The 19,379-nt window shown below is 40.1% G+C and overlaps 1 protein-coding gene across 1 annotated transcript in view; it reads left to right on the forward strand.

The window, feature by feature from the left end:
* maml3 (mastermind-like transcriptional coactivator 3) overlaps positions 1-19,379 on the forward strand; it is a 149,156-nt gene that overhangs the window by 1,103 nt on the left and 128,674 nt on the right. Inside the window, exon 1 of the mRNA XM_072463770.1 lies at positions 1-67. This exon is cut by the window's left edge and continues 1,103 nt beyond it. Coding sequence (XP_072319871.1) covers positions 1-67 — 67 coding nt within the window. The remainder of the gene's footprint in view (positions 68-19,379) is intronic.

Consider the following 19,379-nt stretch of genomic DNA (forward strand, 5'->3'; position numbering starts at 1 on the left):
CCAGAGCAAGCAGCTCGAGCCGGACTCCGCCGTCTCCGCCGAGCAGAGGAATAACACACTCATCGTGGTAGGAGCCTCTCACTTTCTGCACGCATGTAAACACAGTCCCCACGCGAGCTACACTCCCACTCTACATGTGCCACGAATACTACTCAACTCCAGAGCTGCTTGTGCACGTTGTAAAAAAAAAACTTGTTGCAAACACATTGAGGCTCAAAAAGAAGTTTTAAAGCTTTAATGACAGCTCTAATTGAGTGTACCATGACCTGCTGAAAGAGAAGCTCCACAAACTTGTTGAGGCTGTGTTCAGTGAGTGCTGGCAATTGCCCTGGAAACACGCACTTTCGTGTTCAACACAGGGTGCCAACTAGTGCAGTGTTTACAAAAGAGCCACCCCCTGCGCCCGAGACACTAGAGATAGGAGCTTTAGCAAATCGGATAGATAAGACTGACAGCTCCTTTGAGTGATGTGTGGAGCTACTTCTGGGTGCAGACCTTTCTGAGCATAATGTGCAAGGGCAGGCTTTACTGAAAGGTGCACCTAAAGCATGCTGACAACTTCTCCTTTCTTGTTTGTTTCTATTGTGTTTTGGTGCAAATTGTTCTGCAAGAAATGACTTGCAACACTGCTTCCATGCTCAGAGCAGGAGCAGGAGGCTGTCCAGTAACCTTTGTAACCTGCATGCTAAACCAGCAGTCTCAGTCCGTGCTGTAAATAAGCTCCTCACTGGTACTCACCCAGAAGAACCCATTGTCACTTTGACGGGCAAAAGTGTAGTCTAATCTTATATTTACTCTAAAGACTAAAGGCTGCAATAAACTAAAACTGTACAGAACTGTGATGGATCATGCCACTTAAAAATGTGTTAAGTGAAGCGGTAGAAAATACCACTGTCATCACCAATTAACTCCTTTTTAAAATGACTGTAGGCTTCATGGAAATGCTACAGTGGTTTCCTGTTGGTAGAGGGCACTGGTAACATACGTACTGACTCGTACGGCGACGCTGTGCTCTGTTAGAGGCAGGTCTAAGATGGATCTTATCACAGGCAAATTGCAATGATGTTCGATTTTAGAGTAATGAAGGGGATGTGTCACATTTATTATTATCATTATTATGCATGATGAAATGGACAGCATGTGCATGTTCTTTGGTGTGTTGTGGTTGTGCTGCGGTGCCTAAGAGAAACATGTTGGGAATGTCAACATTGTTATCCCCTTTGTCGCCGCTGTGTGCCCCCTCCCCTCTTCTTTTCAAATGCATAATGAGAATGTGTTTAATTTGAGCTGCTGTTATTTAAGGTCTGCACTAGCCTGATGCTCCAGCTCTGAGAGCAGCAGTGATTTTAATAGAGCAGGACCTCCCAGCGGCTCTTGTGGACATTAAACTGAACCGCCCATTAGATGGCCAGCACAAATGCTGCGATGGAGGGATTACTGCTTAAAGACACAGCGCTTCCCCGTGCTCTGCTGCTGATGCTGAGCCTGTGTGCAAACACAGCACTCAATACTGAAACGCTGAGTCTTCGCACCCTTTTAAGGCTGCACTGGAGTGTGTGGTATTATCGAGCCGTGGCTTGTAAAGGAGATGAAAGGAAGCAAGAGTGTGCCATCCTCCTCTGGATCCTTTGAGCAGAGCTGCAGCTAGATGGCTGTCTGTAGTCACAGCAGAGCGGCCTTCTAGGAACAGGCTCGTGCACAGACACCCACATGCGTCTGAGCTGGATACAGCCGGAGCTACCTCCACCTGGAGCAGGAACGCTGCTGTTTAATTAGACCTGCTTTTGTGCTCCACTACTGTAAATTATCTTCTGTACTTTTCTGGGGTCACATATTTGCAACAACATGGCTCTGAAATGCAATACATGCTGATGACATGTATCATAGAAGTCACTAGATGTGAAGAATGTCAGAGACATATTAAAGATCATATCATCTGTAAAGTATGTTCAGTTAATTTACAGATACAAAGCAGTAAGTGATAAATAACGGGATGCTTTACATTCTGTTTATTCTTGAGCATTCACCAAGTGCAATTCCACGCTCTAATGCCTGTGGACACGCCCTGTCAGGGCCTGGCCGACCTGTCATTATGGAAAGTGTGTTTGTAGTTGCACTGTTACAATGAGAATAGACACACAGGGGCCTGTGCAGTGATTCCCACCACTTTTCTCACCAAAATAATCAAACGCACAACAACAAAAGTGCCATACATTTATCAGGCCAGTGCTAACTAGCACCTGTCACTTTGTCCATATGAGAGTCACTTACACACTTAATTGTCCCATCATAATAGATTTAAACGGACTGGGAAAGGGCAAAAGAAGACACAAATGCACGTGTTTACTTGGTCATTAACACAGTTTGAGATGTTGACATGTAATCAGAGTCTATTTATTTGATGAAGTGGTGTTTTTGTTATTTCAATTTATGTAATACATTTATTTTATTCTTGGTTGTTTTTAGAGTGTGTTCTGTAACAAGTTACAGTAGTAGTAATATTTTGATTAGATATATGTTTAAAGTTTGTATCCAGGATTGGTCTGAGAGATTATTGGACATAATTTAAACACAAATAAGTTGTCTTTGATAGATCTACTCTAATGTTAATACTAAAGTTACTAATCAGAAGAACATTTACACATGAACAGTAACAAATTACATTTTATTTTAACTTCAGGTTCATCTTTTACTATTTGTCTTTACTTTGGTCTTTGCAAAGTATCACCAGATCTTATCCAGGTCTAAAACAGGACTTTACCAGGTCTAAATGAGGTCTAAAGAAATGTATAGACTTATGATAAAATTGACTCTACTGTCCATGTGTCACCAGTGGTACACCAACCATAGTTTAAGAAACACTTGCTTTATAGTGTAAATTTATATTCTTAAAACCTGCCTAATACTTTTTTGCTGAAAATGTCACATATTGTGGCAGTCAATCATAATGAATGTGATTTTTGTTTAAAGTATGTATATGACATTACCGCAAATTATTTAGTGTGAGTGCCTTTTTTACAGCCTGCATTGAACACGTTGGAGCTTGTTCATCACACGTGTTGGTGGAAGGAGAATTAGCAGCTGTAACCAAGGATCAGAAATGTCTAAGTACCTCTAAAGTTAGAGTAGTAGTGAATACTTTATGTACAAATGTGAAGGTTTTGTAGGCATTGCGTTGTACCATCTTATATCATTTTCCCCTGCAGTGATTTGTCTGGTGATTTTAACCATGATTCAGGCATGTTTGAGAAATCTGGCACTGTCAGATATTCCAAGCTTGAGTGCTCAGAAATGTCTGTTTTCACTTATCCCCCATCTCAGCCCACAGCTCGGTAAATACTCACTAAATTCTCCAGGTCATACTATACATGTAGGATTCCGAAATATCATGTAGGCATTTTTTCACAATGAAATGCATGCTGGCGATTTTACACTATGACGGTACAAACCAGGAAGTGATTAAGTAAAAAATAATAAATAGAGCTGCTTTGTGCACCACCGTTCAACAACTACAAGAGGAAACGCACAAACTAGGAGAGATGCTAGCGCCGATTGCTGTATTTCAACATCGGTGGAACAATCCGTTTACTTTTCTGGGATAACGCCTCGTCAAGACTCAATTGTGACTCGACTCGCGTTGGTTATATTCAGAAATATACAGAATATACCTGGAATACCCTTTTTAAAAGAGTGTTTCCCATTGATGACTTGGCTGACTGTATGTATAAGGTCATAGTTGCCGCTACTGTAGTTCACGTTTCCAGTTCACTCAAAGTCCTCGCACCGTCGGGACTGAGACTGTGGGGGAAAGTGAGAGAGAAGCTTTGGTGCCAAACTTTATCGGCACACGATGAGACATTGTGTACTTTTGGCTTGTTATCTCGGAGCATAGACAAATAAGAAAATGTGAAATCACGAGTGGCTGCCACATTCGAGCCGCGTAAGTCGACAGGTTTTTGAACACTTGCAGACAATGTGGACCGGTGACCTCTCGGAGTACAAACCATTATGTTTTTTACGAGTCTAGATAACAACCGGCTTCATTAAGTACTTCTAAATGTATTATTAAGTCGGTTTCATTGTAGTGTGGCCCATTGCGTGATTCTTATTTTGAAGTAATGGCATAAATGGTTCTCTGGTCCTCTGCTTTTCTAATATTTGCTTTTTTAGCCCTCCTTTTGGATAGTTTCTAGGTTCAAACTACTGTATTAATGATGTAGTCCAACTTTAGCCCGGTTTAGTCTTTGTTTAGACCTAAAATAGTCTTGTTTTAGACTCTGAAATCCCATTGTATATGAACATTTAACATAGTAAAACCTTTACAATACAACACAATAATTACCTTTTTATAATAATAGCCTTTACTAATTGATTTAAACGTGGAGACGCAAGTTAACACAAACAAACAGACTCACAAATGCTAAGAATGGCAACTAACTATTTCAAAAGTCATAGATAAATCCAATACTAAAATGAAGCATTTTGTACATAATTTATTTATTTTTGGCTCTGAGAAAACAAAAAATGAGTTTGGAATCAAGTTCAATGTCAGAGTATTTGGCCTCGGGCACCTCTCCGGAGGAAGTTGTAGTTTTGGTGTCACAAAGCTGGCATATTATCATGCAGTGTCGTGAGACCTTTTTATCTGCTTAACAACAATTCAAAGGTCAATCCAAGCTATTTGATTGTATTTTTTACTTTTACGTCACAATTCAGCCTCAAGCCGGAGTGTTTTTGGTCCATCCCAAGCCTGGATAAATGAAAATGGTTTGTTCTGGTTTAATGCTATGGACTAAATGTTTGATATACTAGTTGCTTTTTCTTGAGTAACTTTTTTTGAACAAATTGTGCTTTTCAGAGTAGTTTTCTGACACTGTATTTCAGGAATATTTTGTTAGTTTGTTGTAAGTTTGTTTGTAAGTTATTTACTCTCTTCCCACTGTGAGTAAATCTACACACGGCAAAACAAGCTTTATGCTGTCAGTATTAAATGATCTGAACATTTGTGTTTCTTACGCCTCCTTTGATTTATTTTGGTAATTTATGTGTCTTTTCCTGAATCTGTGATTTGTGTGTCTCATCATCATAAATCAGATTTGAAATACACTTTCCTGAAGTAGTACCGGTAGTTTCTTTTTCACTCTTACTTGAGAAAATATTTTGTTTTTTTCCTTTTACTTCCTTTTACGCAATATTATTTTAAAGTAAAGTTACTCTGACTTGACAACAAATTTAGGCCACTCTTCCCACCTCTGTGTTCATATTGACGGTATTATTCTAGCAGCAGATATAGTTTACCAGGACTAAATACTCTACCAGTGCTTTCCCCAAAGTTAGCATTGACGAGTTGCAGTTTCACATTGTACTTTAAGAAAATGCTTCTGATATTTCCATAAGCATAATTCACAAAAAATGCAAAGCCAAAGTGTTCATCGATGTTGAGTAACACTTATTGTTCGGGACAGTCTGTCTTAGGCCCGGTTGATCCTTGGCATCCACTTTTCCCAGGAATGTCTCACACACGCGCCCTGTTGTCCGCTCGGATCTTGGCAACGCTGTCCGGAGTGTGGGCGGCTGAGTCCTCGCGAATCTGAGGCCCCCCTTTCCTCCTGTCTGTCTGTCTGTCTGTCTGTCTGTCTGTCTGTCTGTCTGTCTGTCTGTCTGTCTCTCTGTCTCTCTGTCTCTCTGTCTGTCTGTGTCTCTGTCTCTCTCTCTCTCTCTGTGTCTCTGTCTCTCTCTCTCTCTGTCTGTCTGTGTCTCTGTCTCTCTCTCTGTCTGTCTGTCTGTGTCTCTGTCTCTCTCTCTCTCTGTCTGTCTGTGTCTCTGTCTCTCTCTCTGTCTGTCTGTCTGTGTCTCTGTCTCTCTCTCTCTCTGTCTGTCTGTGTCTCTGTCTCTCTCTCTCTCTGTCTGTGTCTGTCTCTCTCTGTCTCTGTCTCTCTCTCTCTCTCTGTCTGTCCGTCTGTCTGTCTCTTTCTCTCTTTCACCCCGCAACTTTACAATGTTTTTTAATGCAGTGGATGATCCAAGGTCCTGACGTCTCTAGTAGTGGATAGTTTTTTGGGTCTGTACTTGTGGATAGTTTTTGGGTCTGTACTTGTGGATAGTTTTTTGGGTCTGTAGTAGTGGATAGTTTTTGGGTCTGGTGCTAGGGTCCGTGGCGTCGTTAATGTCCACTGGGGCCGTTGCGCATGTGCTATATTTAATCCTGTGAGTTGGCATGGCGCTCAGTCGCAGAGCAAACACGGACACACGCAGTGAATGACGTCCGATAGCTCCCGTGACATCAAGCACGCTGTGGCCCGCTCACTCACTGCCTCTCATCTGTCACAGCCTCTCTCTGCACTCTGCATAGTACTGGGTTAGTTCAACTATAGTACTTAGTACTAGTCAGAGCCAGGTTAGTTCTAGTTAAAATACTTGGTGTAGATTAGGTTATTACTAGTTTAAAATATGTTGTTAAATGGTTTAGTCCTGTTCTTGGGTGGTCTTTGTCCAGATTTAGACCTGGTTTAGATCTGCTTTAAATTTGGGATAGACCTTGTTTAGTCCTGTTCTTGGCTGGGCTTTGTCCTGGTTTAGACCTGGTTTAGATCTGCTTTAGGTTTGGGATAGACCTGGTTTAGTCCTGTTCTTGGCTGGGCTTAGTCCTGTTTAGACCTGATTTAGATCTGCTTTAGGTTTGGGATAGACCTGGTTTAGTCCTGTTCTTGGCTGGGCTTAGTCCTGGTTTAGACCTGGTTTAGATCTGCTTTAGGTTTGGGATAGACCTGGTTTAGTCCTGTTCTTGGCTGGGCTTAGTCCTGGTTTAGACCTGGTTTAGATCTGCTTTAGGTTTGGGATAGACCTGGTTTAGTCCTGTTCTTGGCTGGGCTTAGTCCTGGTTTAGACCTGGTTTAGATCTGCTTTAGGTTTGGGATAGACCTGGTTTAGTCCTGTTCTTGGCTGGGCTTAGTCCTGGTTTAGACCTGGTTTAGATCTGCTTTAGGTTTGGGATAGACCTGGTTTAGTCATGTTCTTGGCTGGGCTTAGTCCTGATTTAGACCTGGTTTAGATCTTCTGTAGGTTTTGGATAGACCTGGTTTAGTCCTGTTCTTGGCTGGGCTTAGTCCTGATTTAGACCTGGTTTAGATCTGCTTTAGGTTTGGGATAGACCTGTTTTAGTCCTGTTCTTGGCTGGGTTTGGTCCTGGTTTAGACCTGGTTTAGATCTGCTTTAGGTTTGGGATAGACCTGGTTTAGTCATGTTCTTGGCTGGGCTTAGTCCTGATTTAGACCTGGTTTAGATCTTCTTTAGGTTTTGATAGACCTGGTTTAGTCCTGTTCTTGGCTGGGTTTGGTCCTGATTTAGACCTGGTTTAGATCTGCTTTAGGTTTGGGATAGACCTGTTTTAGTCCTGTTCTTGGCTGGGTTTGGTCCTGGTTTAGATCTGCTTTGCATCTGGTTCAGTCCTACTGTTTACTTGACCTTTTTAATTTTGATTTTAGATCTGGTTTGGACTTGATTTAGACCTGGTGTAGACCTGGTGTAGTCCTGGTTTTGAGTTTAATCCTGGTTTTGTCCTGGTGTTCGACTCATGATTTAGGGTGCCCACACACTTGCCATGATTTGGTCTGTTTTGAGAACAGTTTAGTCCCAATGTAGACTTGGTTTACCCTAGTTCTGGTTTAGTTCCAAATCTATTCCTGGTTTAATCCCAGTTTGAATGTGGTCTATGTGCTAGCGTGAACGTACCCTTGGACTAGGTTTAGACTTGATGTAGACCAGGTTTAGTCCTGGATTACTGCAAAGAGTTATACATTTATCTAGTTTTTAATTACTTGTGTAGGTCATATTACGTGTACTCAAACCTTTAGTCCATTCTTTTACCGGGTTAGTTTGACCCGCTGTGGTCCTGGCATAGACCTTGTTTAATCCATTATAACCCAAGCTTAGTCCCTCCCCTTTACTCCTCTCTCCCCCTCGCACTTTCTCCTCCTCTCCGGATGTTTTTGATTGGGGCTCCGACCACATTCCCCTCGGCCCACGCTTCTTTACATGTCCAGGAGGAGCACACACCATCAGCAGTGGCCTTTTGAAAATGCAATCAGTTAGTTTTGGTTTGTGGCTTCGCAAAGAGTTTAAAGGGGAAGTGGGAAGTTCTGATGCAGCATGGAGTAAATGGTTTGGTCAGTTATGAGTCCAAACTTGACTGTTCACCAGTACTGCATTGTACTTTACGCGATGCAGTACAAAACTACTACCGCTACAAAAAGGAGAGCGTGTTACTCCTTAACAAACGCTTAACTGTGATTTCTGCAAGCAAAGATGATCACTTGGTGTTACAAGTGACAATCTTACTGAAACATAAGATGTAATATCAGTATTCAGTACACACATACACATATTTAATCAACCCCTTTAACCAGGACAGTCCCACATTGTACTGACCCTGTTTTACATGTTTTAGAGTCGATCTAAGACGCTGGGGTGCCCTCAAAAACAGATTGACATGTTTGTTTTACAGCCAAATATATAAGTAATAACTGTTTTATCCCTAAGCAATTATAAGCAGTATGAATTTCTCACAGTTGCAGCAGCGAAGCGATTAACCCTCAAACAAAAGTATACACATCGACTTAAACGGCTCCCTGCTGTGGCTAATATAATGTTGAGTGAACCTATTCTTAACTCAAGTGTGTGTGTGTGTGTGTGTGTGTGTGTGTGTATATATATATATATCATTAACACATGAATATGATCGGGCAATGTTGACAAAATGAATACAGTATGTTTAAAATGTATTTAGGAATATCTTAAACTAAATAAATGCTACTTTCTGTGGAAAAAAATTACTGAGAATCAAGTGTCTCGCACAAAATGTGAAAGGATATTATACCCTTGTTGAAACATTTCACTCTAAGTTACTGATCCTTTTAGCTGCTCATTTCACATTTTTTCTTCTAATAATGACAAAATACTCAATATTGTAATTTTGTATATTTGACAACTATTTCATTAAAAATCTCCCATGCACCTTTACTTATTAATGACGTTTTAACATCAATGATCACCGACCAAAGAAACTGTTCTCTGTTCTTCTGACTCTTCTCTCCCAAACAAACAGTAAACTGGTCAAATATGAATGAGGCTGTTACTAGAGATGCCCAGCCCCACCAATTTGGTACCTGTGCGTAATCTTTAAAATCTCACAGTGCAGACAATTTGTGTGCAAAGGCATGGAACAAATGGCTATAAGCACGGTTTTACAACTATTGCAATTTGCAGTCCACAGTTTAATCAGCTATTCAAACTAAAACCAACATACAGATGCCAATTTTCCTCTTCTTTTCAATTTGGTTTCATACAGTAGGCACTCCATCGAAATAAAGGTGTTAAATAAAGGTGTTATCACTGGTGGTGTATGACTTTTACAATGGCAAGGCAACACATAACAAATTCATGCATTACTTTAAGTAATAACTGTCAGTTATAATTCTATTGGTTAAAAGCATATTTTGGGATTTAAAATGTATATTTTCAATTGCCATGTTATTAGTTGATTTTTTTAAATTTGAGCTAATATAATTTGAGCGTAAATTATTCTCAATGTTTTGCATGACATGACATCAGAAAAATTTAGTGAATGAAGATTTGACCAAGTTAGTTTTTTTGTTGTTGTTGATCCAGTCATTTCAAATATTCAATGATCCGCTTGGGTCGACGGATATGGCCAATCCTCTGTCAGTAAAAGCCTGTTTTTGGAGTTCAGACATAGAGCAATAAATTTTATAGCATTTTATTTAAAAATCTTAAAGGTCCCATATCATGCAAAATCGACTTTTTAGAGCTTTTAACCTTCTTACAGTGCTATTGATACCTCATATATTTGCCCAAAGTGTTTTTTTGATTGATTCCTGCAGTCTTTAGCGAGAGTACAGTCAATAAAGTTTTTATAAATTTTCCTCTTTTTTCTATGATAGGAACGATATTCTGTGAGTAAAAAAGGCAGAAGTGTTTTAGGATAAATAGTAATGTTGTTATTATAAAATGTTTCTCCACCGTTCACTTTGCTGATTTGATTCCCTCGTCTATTGTGCAGCAAAGCTAAAAAATGCTTTGATTCATTTCAACATAATCAAAGCAATTACATCCATGTCATTAAGCGTGCAGATGATACTTGCCATTTTCTCCTGTCTGCACTTTAATCAGTTCTCATCTGAACAATACTGACATTTATATTAATAGATTCCAGTTAGTGTCTGGTCTTTCTGCTTTATATTTTATTTCATTGCTGATTTTCTGACCCTTTTATATAACATACGGTATAAAGTCATGGCTTTATTGAACATTCGGCAGATGCTTTGTTGGATGTGTCCATTAAGCCTCACCTTTTTTTCAAACTGTACACATGCATTTGCTTTGGGTGCCAGAACGCAACCCATTGACCTTCCTGTTACTGTTATTTTTTTTTTTCCGACTCAAGGCCAACAATGATGTGTAAAGCACCTCCTAGAAAACATATTTTTTCCCATAAAATGCATTTGTCATCCCTTATAGCTTGTGATCTTACCTTCATTTGACCTTTCTCCCTCTCCTGCGAAGCCCCCTCCCACCACCACTGTAGCGCCGCTGTCCATCATCCAGACCCACCCATGCCTTTCTGTCCTCCGCCCCTCCGTGTACGCGCGCCCTCCTCCTCCTCCCCCTCGCTCGCTCCTTCCTCCCTCGGCACAAAGCCCGCCCGCCCCCGATTTCCTGGACTTTGGTGGTGGTGATCCCCAGTTCAGTCTCTGCTAGCAGGCTTAGCGCGCCAAAGCTTCGGCAGTGCAGGGCTGTTGTCGAGAGAAATCCAGCGCTAAGAGGGAATTACCTACAGCAGACAATCCAGAACGCACAAGGTTTCATTGAAGTGTGTGGTTCATTGTTTTCAATAGACACTCTTTGTCAGTTGTGTGTAGAAATGATATGAATTGCTTAGCCATTACTGTGGACTGAGGGCAAATAACAGAAATGATAAATAATTTGAATACAGGAAACTTACTGCACTACAACTGCTTCTACAGTGGTGCAAATAAGATTATGGTCAATTTTCAAAGCAAAAGAAGTCGGAAGCAAGTGTCCGAAATGTACTAGTATTAATAACTCTAAAACTCTAAATAAAAGACCGTTTACACCAAAGACAGTGACATTATTAAATAAAAATGACAATAATACACTTAATTCACTGGATTTCAGGTTTTATTTGATTAGAATATATTTTCAACGTACAATAGAAATAATAATTTGACTAATCTTTCAACAATTACTAAATGGACGCACTTGTTATTGTTAATTTTCTCGAATCTATAATGTTAATATAATATAATAATGTTACGATATTTGTTTTTGTTTATTCATCTAGTTCAAACCTGCATATGATACAGATTTAATACAACAATTGAATAACGACAAACTCTTCCTGCTTTTAATATATTGGTTTCTATGTTGTACAGTAGACTTCCCCTATAGTTGACTGACTTGTATCTTAATTTATAGTGATATTTTGGCACAGTAACACTAACAGTGGCAGTCGGCCTTGTTAAAACCTCCATGTCCATTTCCTTGTAAATGTGGAAGACCTGTATCGTCTGCCTCTCCTCTCCTTTGTTAAATGACATTTGTTGTTCTTTCGAGGGTTGGCCAGACCCCCTGCACCTTCCTATTGAGCCGGCGTCATGAATTTTTTATGAATGTTTGCCTGTGTGTGTGTGTGTGTGTGTGTGTGAGAGGCCCTCAGCTGCATCAATAGCCATTAGTGCTAGAGCCGGGGTAATTGTGCCACAGTGGCTGCAGAACTGGAGGAAAAACACACATTATCTGATCATACTGCAGAGGGCAATATGGCGGGAGGCTGAGGAGAGGAGCGAGGATGCACAGTGTTATAAAGACAATAAATAATATCTAGTATAACAATAAAACACAACTTGCAATGCAAGGTGACTCCTAATATCTTTATACATGCTTTGGTTTGTGCTTGAGGATTTAAGTAGTGAATGACTATGAAAGTGAGAGGCTATGTTATGGCTGAAGCAGTGTCCTAATTCCTACCTGAAACCCATAGTAGACAGGGAATAGATGATAAAATAATGATCACATTTATTAAGCAAAAAAATCTGAATTTTTTGACCATTTTATTGTGTCACATAATGTGTATTGATGTAAGAATGTTGCTATAATAATAGATTATGGGTGAGGGATGGATTAGAGATGGGCGATATATTGGTTCCACAGATATTGGTATGTTCTGATATTGAAAATCTAGCTGCTATTTGGCACCATTATTACAATGTTTCTATTATGATTATATTTGTCTACAGAACATCAGACATTTTTTTTAAACAAAAATGCATAGAAAAATCTAAAATTAAATATGAATAAGGCTAAAGAGCTGGTTCTATCATGCACAATCATTGTATATCCCAGAGAAATACATTTTGTTATGACTTTTTCCCAAAGTGAAAAATTAATTTGTGAACTTTACTAGCTAAAGCCCTGTGCATTTTAATAAACCTTTTTAACCTGTGCTGGATCATGACTGGGACAGGGCCTGACCAAGACTAAATCAGGACTAAACTGGGCTCGAACCAGGACCAAACCAAGTGTGAACATGACTTTATGTATTATATTTTGTTCAGAGGACACACAGAGGAGGAAGAGGACGGTGTAATTGACAGTATTGACCACACAAGCTGTTTGCGACAATGTTGCTGCGTGGCTATAATGACACATTTCAGTTTACAGGCCACAAACTCATGTTGAATGAACTACAGCATCACTGTCTTAGTGCGGAGACGAGGGTCCTTTTAGTGTTGAACTCCATGGGCCCGGAGTCGGAGAATGGGCTGTTAACTGTTGAGTGGTCAGGGGTTAAAAGAGAAGAGAAGGTACTCTAACTTTTTGCTACAATCTCAGAAATGCTCTCCCAAGAAAGTGCTGGACTGAATGATGTCGTCAAATTGCTGAGCAACCAGCTTCTGGCTGCTCTTTCTTAAAACAATAGCAGCTAATGGTCTTGTAGGTCCAATGACTCAAAATTTATCTAAAAGCAAAGACTTCTGTGATATTGCTGTACAGCCGAGTGTTGTTACAAATGTGTGTGTGTGTGTGTGTGTGTGTGTGTATATATAATATATGTGTATGTGTGTGTGTGTGTGTGTGTGTGTGTGTATATATAATATATGTGTATGTGTGTGTGTGTATATATATGTGTGTATATATGTGTGAGAGAGCCCGGAACTGTGTGTCTGACACTCGGACCTGCAGTGTGGGGGCGCCCCAGGGCACTGTCCTCGCGCCCTTTCTCTTCACCCTTTACACTGCAGACTTCAGACATGACACGGACAGCTGTGTCCTGCAAAAGTTCTCTGACGACTCTGCCATCATCGGACTCATCACGGACGACGATGACGCGGAGTACAGAGGACTGGCCCAGGACTTTGTGGACTTGTGTCAGTGGAACCACCTCCTCATCAACGCGGGGAAGACCAAGGAGATGGTGGTGGATTTCCGCAGACGCCACCCCACTGCCCCCTCACCAGTGAACATCCAGGGACGGGACATTGAGAGAGTGGACTCATACAAGTACCTGGGTGTTCATCTGAACCACAAACTGGACTGGACTCATAACACAGACGCACTGTACAGGAAGAGCCAGAGTCGGCTCTACCTCCTGAGGAGACTCAGGTCTTTTGGAGTGACAGGGCCACTCCTGAAGACCTTCTACGACTCTGTGGTGGCATCAGCCCTCCTGTACGGTGTGGCCTGCTGGAGCAGCAGCATCACAGAGAGGGAGAGGAGGAAGCTGGACAGAGTCATCAAGAAGTCCAGCTCCGTCCTGGGCTGTGCTCTGGACTCGGTGCAGGAGGTGGGGGACAGAAGGGTCCTGGCTAGATTCACATCTATGCTGGACCATGAGTGTCACCCCCTGCAGGACACTCTCTCCGCTCTGGAGAGCAGCTTCAGTGAGAGACTGATCCACCCTCGATGTGTGAAGGAAAGGTTTCGTAGGTCTTTCCTTCCTGCTGCTGTCAGACTTTATAACAAAAACTGTTAGTACTGAACACTCGCAATACTGACCTAACCTAATACTGATGTGCAATTCTGTCATATGTGCAATTGCTGTTGGAATTCATGTGCAATTACTGTGAAATTCATGTGCAATCTATGTGCTGTCGTGACACATATTCATGTGCAATTACTGTCGTGATCACATGCAATGGTATTTATGTATTTATTTATTTGTCTATGGGAGTTTTTATTTATTTATAGGAGATCTTCTACTGAAAGTGTTTTTCAAACTTCCTATAAGTGATCTGTTCTTCTGTATCTACCTCTGTATCTACCTGCGTTACACCAATGAAATTTCCCCATGTGGGACAATAAAGGAATATCTTATCTTATCTTATATATATATATATAATTTCATTTAAAAACCCTGACAATATAATGCAATTTTCTCTTAACTATTTGGATTTCCTAGATGAATACCTTTTTGGCCTTAAAAACTTTTCAAAGAAGGTAATTTTTCAGTGTCAATACTATTCAATATGCAATACTAGGTAGTATGGATTAATGTCTATGTATTTGACAACCTAACTAAGTCAATATTTAGATTGAGGAAAAGTTGTGACATTCACCATAATAGACATTTTAATGTTTTTTATGAAGGTTTATGTTTAACAAAACAAGGACTAAACCAGGACCAAACTAGACCTAAATGTGTACCAAACGGGACTAAACCCGAACAAGAACTAGCACAACTCAAAACAAAGTCCAAACAAAGACTAAACCAGGTCTTGGGTAGTACAGATCTTGATTTGTTTACCACATGATAATATCAAAAACTTTCCTTTAGTATCGAGCTTGAAACACTACTTGGATCTTACCCAGTATTGAATATGAATTGAACTAGGTCTTAATCGGGACTAAATGAGAGCTATACCAGGACTAAAGCTGGACTTGTTAGTGCATCTTTGCCTGGTGTTTCTGTTGCACTGTTTGCAGTCTGCGAGGAGTTAGGCTTCGTCTGTGTTCTCTGTTATTGGCTCGTCTGCAGATCACTTCCTGAATGGTTCCTAAAATAGCACCAACCACCATCATAACCAAGGAAACGCCAGCTGCTCTTTTCAAAACTCACTTTCTCTGCCCTCCCCTCTCTACCTGTCAGGACACTAATATAATTTTAACATTACATTATCACAAGCTCAACACGACTGAAGCAACTTGTGGGTAACCGTTTTTCGACATGGAAATATCTGAGAGGATTCTTCTTGAAACTATTTTCTTGCCTTGAATAGGTCGGCTTCATTGTAATGTTGAGAATGTAAACAGTGTTTTCTGTTTCAAGAATGCGGAAGATGTTGCTTTTTGTTCAGTGAGAGAAGAGAAATGTTGATAATTTGATGTTCATTTGACGACATCATTAAAAGGTACATACACTTTGCCAAGATTCAATACATTAAAAGTATTTGTGATTCCTGGTCAATAGGTGGTATTTAAAAAAAGAGACAGAGCTACAAATGTTATTTCAAAGATACAGGCAACAATTTATTTATAAACTTAAAAGTGTGACATTATTTTGCCAAACTCTGGCTTGTTTGCAAAGTAAACGGAAAGAGAAATTATGAAATGCTGATGACATTTTTTACCAAAGTGAATTGTTTTGCATTTACTTTAAGAATTATGAATGAGAGCTGCCAGAAAATACTGATACTGAGTAAAGGAATTATTTGTTTTAGCACATTTATCTCCTTTTTGAGGAAAGGCTCTGTTGCGCAATTGACACAAGTTCTGACCTCATAGAAAATAAATGCACGGTTGGAAAATAAATGATTCATCTGACAGAATTCAGTGTCGCTGTTTACTCTGCAAATAATTTCCCTTTTTCTTTTGCTTGCATATTGAAACACGCATAGATTTTATGCCTCTGTTGTCACAACCATCATAATAAATCTGAGCTTTTCGGACTAGAAGAAAGACTAAATTTGCTGCTTTAAGTGTGACTGGAGTTCAAGAGAAGAATTTTAGAAATCTATTAAAGCAAAACTAGTTGGCGCAAAACCTAAAACAACACAAGTCTCAAAAATAGCTATGAAAACGACTGATAATTTAGCGCTGATTTTGGGTCAACGTCTTTTGCTGAGTTCACGTCTTCAAGCTTGTTTTAAAAAGTTTCAAAACACGGCACTTGGACTTGGAGAGCAGAGAGAGCAGAGAGCGAGCCGATTATGCTCTTTTCATGCTTTGTAATTGTCACTATTTCAGAAAACGACGAGTGGTGGAATGTGTTTTATTTTTGGCTGGCTGACAGTTAAGGAGCCATTGCACTTTTTAATGGATAGTTAATGACTGCTGCATGAAACATAAGAAAGAAGGCCCCTGGGGGATCCTGGCGCTCGGCTAACACTTGTCTCCGAAGACAAGGAGAAGTCCTCAGCCTTTGTTATGCACTTACACAAATATTTTGGAACATTAAGTGTATATTTTCCACACCATTGCTTTTCCAGTTCATTACACCTCTCTGAGCGGCACAATAGGGTTTGGAGGGAAGCAAGCATGTAAGCTGATTTGAGGCAAAGTGACACATTACTGTTCGGATGTTTAGATATCAACATTTAGCTAATAAGGACGCTCATTAAAATCTAAAATAAAATAAAAATGTGTTGTTAACTTTCAAACGGGGGTAAAATGTGATATTTTAACACTTTTAAGACATGTTGTACACACATTTCTGTTGGATTGATGTGAATAAATGTACCAAAAAGAGTACCAAGTCAATAAAAGGCTGGTCGATAATGGATAAAGCATTATTGAAAGGATGATTATCAAACCAGGACTAAAACCAAGGCTATGTCAGGACTAAACATTGGCTCAAACCAGGATTAAACCAAGGCTACATCAGGACTAAACATTGGATCAAACCAGGACTAAACTAAGTCTACATCATGGGCTCAAACCAGGACTAACCAAATCTACATCATGGGCTCAAACCAGGACTAACCAAGTCTACATCATGGGCTCAAACCAGGACTAAACCAAGTCTACATCATGGGCTCAAACCAGGATTAAACCAAATCTACATCATGGGCTCAAACCAGGACTAACCAAGTCTACATCATGGGCTCAAACCAGGACTAACCAAGTCTACATCATGGGCTCAAACCAGGACTAAACCAAGTCTACATCATGGGCTCAAACCAGGACTAACCAAGTCTACATCATGGGCTCAAACCAGGACTAACCAAGTCTACATCATGGGCTCAAACCAGGACTAAACCAAGGCTACATCATGGGCTCAAACCAGGACTAAACCAAGTCTACATCATGGGCTCAAACCAGGACTAAACCAAGGCTACATCAGGACTAAACCAAGGCTACATACATCAGGATTAAACATGGGCTCAAACCAGAACTAAACATGGGCTCAAACCAGGACTGAACCAAGTTTACATCAGGACTAAACATGGGCTCAGACTAGGACTAAACCAAGTCTACATCAGGACTAAACATGGGCTCAAACTAGGACTAAACAAAGTCTGCATCAGGAGTAAACATGGACTCAAACTAGGACTAAACAAAGTCTGCATCAGGACTAAACATGGGCTCAAACCAGGACTGAACCAAGTCTACATCAGGACTAAAAATGGGCTCAAACTAGGACTAAACAAAGTCTGCATCAGGAGTGAACATGGACTCAAACTAGGAACCTAAGCATGCATACTTGTGTATAACATTCTCAAAAAACTGTCTTTGACTGTTTTTACCTTGAAAGAGTCTTCCTGACTCCAACTCAAAATGCCCACTTGGATTATCTCTGGGCTTAGCTGGTTGACAGCGCTGCCACCTGTTTAGTTTGTTGTTGCTGAAGCTAGTGATCGCTCCACTCTTTTATTATATCCACCACCACACTGCTTCAATTATGTTCAAATCACCAACGCGGCACAGTATTTCTCTCGCTAGTGAGCCAAAAGTTTATTGTGTACATTATATAATAATGCAGACATTTCTCTACTGTTCTTTAGGCTGGTTTCTCATCTCTGGTCAAATGTCTGGTTGTGGAAGTCCTTCATACTCATGTTTCACTTTGAACATGCTCTGAATTGTACATCGTTTTAGTGTGTTGCCACAGCCATGTTATAGATGTTTACTGTAGACCTTTACCTAAATGTTAAATGTAGGGCTCAACAATTCGTGAGAAATATTTAATTGCAAAATTTTGTCAGCCACTGTGATGTTTAGATAAATTAGGCCTAACCTGGACTTTTGTTACTAAAAAACAGTGTAAAAAAACATGCATTCTTACTGTGGATGGGCTATCCTCTCCACAGATATGACCTGTTACTTCAAACCAATAACATCTCCATGAAAAAAGCAGGTGGTGTGCCCTCCACTTGAAAAGTTGGATAGCAAACATTAGCAAACAAATTGCAATCAGATTTGCAATTTGTGATTTAAAATTCATTCATTCAGAGATCACATTTTAAACAACTCTAGGAGCACTAACATTTGAGAGAAGACTGAATTATAAACGTATAAAATCATGTCATGCTTAACATTTCAGTCTGAGCACTATGTTCTTTAAAGGCATTGCACCTGATTATTGCAATCTTAAGACTGTGGATTTTGCAGTAGTACAAAGTTACTCACAACTTTTCAAGAGCAATTGCTTCTTAATTATCAATCTCAATGAGTTTATAAAGATTTTTCACAACTTTCAGAAGCCAGAGCTAGAATTTTGCCATCACAGCAATGCTAACAACAACTAGCATGCTAACAATGCACTTCCTGGTTCACGAACAGTACATTTACAGTATTTATTCATTAGATGCAGACAGCTTACAGTGCTCTCATTTTGACCCTAAGAGTTGCGTTTACGATATATCTGTAATGGGGCAAGACAAACGTGTCATTGCTTTAACATATTTACTTTTTGCTAACAGTGACTATTCATACACATTGATTACGCTCAGTCTTGCCGCCCCGTTTAAATGCTCATTGCTCATAATTTTCTTCCAACAAACCTGCTTGCTTTGTTTTCCTACCGATGCACAGCTGAAATATTTGCAGCCCTGCGTGTCTCCAGGGTTGTCTCTGTGTGAACAGAAGAAAAACATGCATAATAGACAACAGCGGAGCCGGTTTGTATCGACGCAGCCTCACCACACCAACACCTGCGGTACAGGTGCTTGATGTGGGGGGCAGCGTGTTCTTTTTGATTGGTCTTTTTAAGGGCGTACATTAAACTTACTATGCAAAATCTTAAAGTATTAGTCCTATATGATATTATTTTTCAGGCCGTAGTTCATTTATGCCCCAGTACAGAAATGTATTGTAAAAGCATCTATTTGGGTGAAAATAAGACC

Source organism: Eucyclogobius newberryi, unplaced genomic scaffold, assembly GCF_026437365.1.
Source record: "Eucyclogobius newberryi isolate DKJ021-1_F unplaced genomic scaffold, fEucNew1.0.hap1 SCAF_4, whole genome shotgun sequence".
NCBI lineage: Eukaryota > Metazoa > Chordata > Actinopteri > Gobiiformes > Gobiidae > Eucyclogobius > Eucyclogobius newberryi.